The sequence below is a fragment of the Meles meles genome, chromosome 6 (assembly GCF_922984935.1).
Source record: "Meles meles chromosome 6, mMelMel3.1 paternal haplotype, whole genome shotgun sequence".
In the NCBI taxonomy this organism is placed as follows: domain Eukaryota; kingdom Metazoa; phylum Chordata; class Mammalia; order Carnivora; family Mustelidae; genus Meles; species Meles meles.
The window spans coordinates 55,109,510-55,111,497 of record NC_060071.1 but is presented as its reverse complement, the minus strand read 5'-3'; the positions used below and the strand labels follow the sequence as shown (position 1 = coordinate 55,111,497).

Below are 1,988 nucleotides of genomic sequence, written 5' to 3'. Positions count from 1 at the left end.
TTAGGAAAAATTAATTGAAGAGAAAGCAGTAACATTAAAGGTATTTTCTGTCATGCTCCCATTCCCAGACTATGGCTAATTGATATAGTCTTTCAGTTAGTAGCTGGCAAAATGGCTTCTTATTTCCCTATCAGAGGTAGATCACTTGGCACATTAGTTTTCTACTGTTTTACTGGCAGTCATATCTGGATGCCCAGCAAAAAAAAAAAAAAATCTTCTATCCCTAAAAAGATTTTATAAGTATCTAATTTCCCACACTAAACCCCATTATATTTAAAATAACTACAGTAGTTTATGTAATCTCTAAGAGTCTATAGTACCAAATAACTATCATTATGGTAATGAATGAAATCAATTGAGGGCAAGGTTTAGCATACAGGGAGGATTTGTAAACACCCATTAATAATAATCACAAAGCTCTGAAAAAAATCAAATGAAATAATTTAACGACATTTTTCCCATTTACCAAACTGGGGTGGGGGAGGAATATACCTATCAATTTATATATATATATGTGTATGTGTGTGTGTGTGTGTGTGTGTGTGTGTGTATGTGTGTGTGCGTGTATATATATACACAATATATATATGGAGAGAGGGGCTTTTTTTCAAAAAGGTCTTCAGAATAACATTTGTCTCTTGATGGTGTTTTACAGCTTACTGATTTCTGCCCAGAATCTTGAAGTTGCTCTAAACCTTAAAAGAAAAAATTGTGGATGAGTAACTCTCCTGCTTAAAATATTAACATGTATTCTTACAGTAATTAGAATAAAACTCCTTATCTCACCTAAAAGACCTTAGTGATTTGATCCTTACAGTAACATATATTTATCCCCTAAGTCTCACAATTATTCATCATACTCCAACTGAGAAACACTCAGGTATTTCTTTCGTATCATTTAAGCATACCAAGTTTATTCTCTAATTATGCATAACCCTCCTTCATTGCCTACAAAACTACCTGACAAATAAGAGATACTCAGTGAAAAACACTATTTATTAAATGAATGTATGATTTACAGCAAGAATTTCCTCTTCCTTACTTTCTGTTATAAAATCCATTCAGCAGACCACATGCCGACTCAATAACCTCCTCATGGAAGTTTTCACTTCCTGGTTGCGAAGGGTATAAATCATAGGATTCATTAATGGAAAGATCACAGTATGGAAGAAGGAAACTACCTTGTCAGCTGGCAAGGCCCTGAATGGGCGAGTGTAGATGAAGATAGCAGGTCCAAACATAAGAAGTATAATAATGACATGAGTGGTGCATGTGGACAGTGCTCTGCTCTTCCCTTCAGAAGTAGACCCACGTATATGACAGAGGATGACTGCATAGGAAGATAAAAGCCCCAGGAAGCACAGGAGGGTCATCAGACCACTGTTGAAGACCATCAGAAGTTCCACCACAAAAGTGTCTGTGCAGGCCAGCTTGATGACTTGTGGCACATCACAGAAGAAGTTATCCAGTTGGTTTGGGCCACAGAAGGGCAAGCGGAGGATGAGGGCCACCTGGATAATGGAGTGGATGAAGCCTCCAAGCCACAGAGTCAACAGAAAGGCATAGCAGGCTCTAGGGTTCATGACAGTTGAATAGTGTAAAGGCCGACAGATAGCAATGTAGCGGTCAAAGGCCATCACAACAAGGAGTAATCCTTCCCCTCCTCCAAGGAAGTGCAAGAAAAAGAGCTGAGTGATGCAACCCCTGTAGGAGATTACTTTTTTCTCAGAAACAAAGTCCACCAGCATCCTGGGAGCTACAATGAAGGAATAGGATGCATCCAGGAAGGCCAAGTTACCCAGAAAGAAGTAGAGGGGAGCTGTGAGTCCAGGGTCTGATCTGATGGTGAGGATGATGAGGAAATTTCCAGGAAGGATGATGAGATAGAAAATTAAAATTAGCACAAAGACCAGGAGCTGAATATCTCGAGACTGTGTCAGACCAAGAAGGATGAATTCTTTCACCACTGTGCTGTTGTCATTTTCCAT

The 1,988-nt window shown here is 38.9% G+C and overlaps 1 protein-coding gene across 1 annotated transcript; it reads right to left on the bottom strand.

Moving 5' to 3' along the window:
- Window positions 1-1,061: 1,061 nt before the first annotated feature.
- LOC123944558 (olfactory receptor 4N4C) lies at window positions 1,062-1,988 on the bottom strand. The gene has a single exon (XM_046009766.1). The coding sequence runs from the start codon at window positions 1,986-1,988 to the stop codon at window positions 1,062-1,064; it is 927 nt and encodes a 308-aa protein (XP_045865722.1).